Here is a 1,813-nt window from a genome sequence, read left to right on the forward strand (position 1 = left end):
CTTCTGAATTTAATTGCCATGAAATGAATAACGTTGCGAAAAAAGAGAGAGAGAGAAAAGAAGAAAAAAATTTTCCCATGGTTTCCGCTATTTAATTTATTACTATTAATTCAGTCATTATTTAGGGATGCCACAATTGGTGGTATCAGAGCAAAAGTTGGATTCTAGTGAACCTGTCCATGGTCTTACTGTGTGAATGTTGTGTATCTCTGAAACTTGGAAGTAGGTTTCGGGGAGTGACGTTAAGTCACAAATTGTGTAATTCTACTTTCTTGTCTTAAGCAGGAATGTGCAATTGATTCAGTAGAATTGTTGAGTATATATATATATATATAGAGGGATATTATTGTAATTGTCATAGCCTATATGGTACACTCTCTCAGTAGAATTTCTTGGATACTAATAGCTTCCCTACAGGTTAGGAATGGTAGGACGTGGTAGGGATCAGAACCGTGATGTCCTAGATCGCATCACAGCTGTGCTGGAAACTCTAGTGCAGGAACGTGATGTGGAGCCGGCAGAGTATCGGGGACTCATGGCTTTCCGTAAGAACCACCCGCCGAAGTTCAGTGGGGACTATGATCCGGAAGGTGCTAGGTTATGGTTAGCTGAGACTGAGAAGATTTTCGAGGCGATGGGTTGCCTCGAGGAGCATAAGGTCCCTTATGCGACGTTCATGCTCCAAGGAGAAGCTGAGAACTGGTGGAAGTTCATGAAACCTGCATTAGCAGCACCTGGAGACGTGATTCCTTGGAATGCCTTCAAAGACAAATTCCTAGACAATTATTTTCCACAAGATCTCAGGAAGCGAAAGGCGAGGGAATTTCTGGATTTAAAGCAGGGAAACATGTCCGTTGGAGAATACACAGCCAAATTTAATGAACTTCTACAGTACTGGCCTCAATACCAAGATGCTCGGAACGAAGAAGACATATGTGCTCAGTTTGAGAATGGGCTTCGACTGGAGATTCAACAGGCAGTTAGCTACATGCAGATCACGAATTTCAATCAACTAGTGACAAAGTGCAGAATATTTGAGGACAAGATGAAAGAGAGGCAAGCTAGAGGCTTTGGAGGACCACAAAGAAGCCACCCTTTTAGAGGAAACAATAATAAGAGGATGAAGCCATATGCTAGCAACAAGGGGAAACAACCTATGACTACGTCCAACATGAGCTAGTCAAGGGGGATTGGGGTACAGTGCTTTCAGTGTGGAGGACCGCATATTAGAAGAAATTGCCTACAACTCCAGCAGACACAGGAGAATCGTTGTTATATTTGTGGCAAGGTAGGCCATTATGCTCGAGAGTGTAGGATGACTGGGAGACCGACGGTAACTGCCAATTCCAACACAGTCAATCGTGGGTCTACTAATCCCACAAGGAGCGGTAATGTTAGCAACAACAACAACACTAGTGGTGGAAGACCAAAGGTACCCTCCCGGGTATTTGCTATGAGTGGATCAGAAGCTGCTGCCTCCGACGATTTGATACAGTGTAAGTGTTTGATTACTGATAAACTGCTAGATGTACTCTATGATTCAGGTGCCACGCATTCGTTCATATCTCATGCATGTGTGGAGAGGTTGGGGTTATGTACGACGGAGTTACCATATGATATGGTGGTGTCTACTCCGACTAACGAGCCTGTAACTACCTCTCTGGTGTGTTTGAAGTGTCCTATAACTGTTGAGGGTTGATCTTTTATGGTGGATTTGATTTGTCTACCTTTAGCTCATCTAGATGTGATCTTGGGGATGGATTGGTTATCTACTAACCATATCTTTCTAGACTGCAAAGAGAATATGCTAGTA

General features: G+C 43.1%; 1 protein-coding gene across 1 annotated transcript; it reads left to right on the forward strand.

Moving 5' to 3' along the window:
* Positions 1-535: 535 nt before the first annotated feature.
* On the forward strand, positions 536-1,180 carry LOC114411166. Its single transcript, XM_028374920.1, has one exon. The coding sequence runs from the start codon at positions 536-538 to the stop codon at positions 1,178-1,180; it is 645 nt and encodes a 214-aa protein (XP_028230721.1).
* The last annotated feature ends 633 nt before the right edge of the window (positions 1,181-1,813 follow it).

This window comes from Glycine soja, chromosome 5, assembly GCF_004193775.1.
Source record: "Glycine soja cultivar W05 chromosome 5, ASM419377v2, whole genome shotgun sequence".
Classification (NCBI taxonomy): Eukaryota; Viridiplantae; Streptophyta; class Magnoliopsida; order Fabales; family Fabaceae; genus Glycine; species Glycine soja.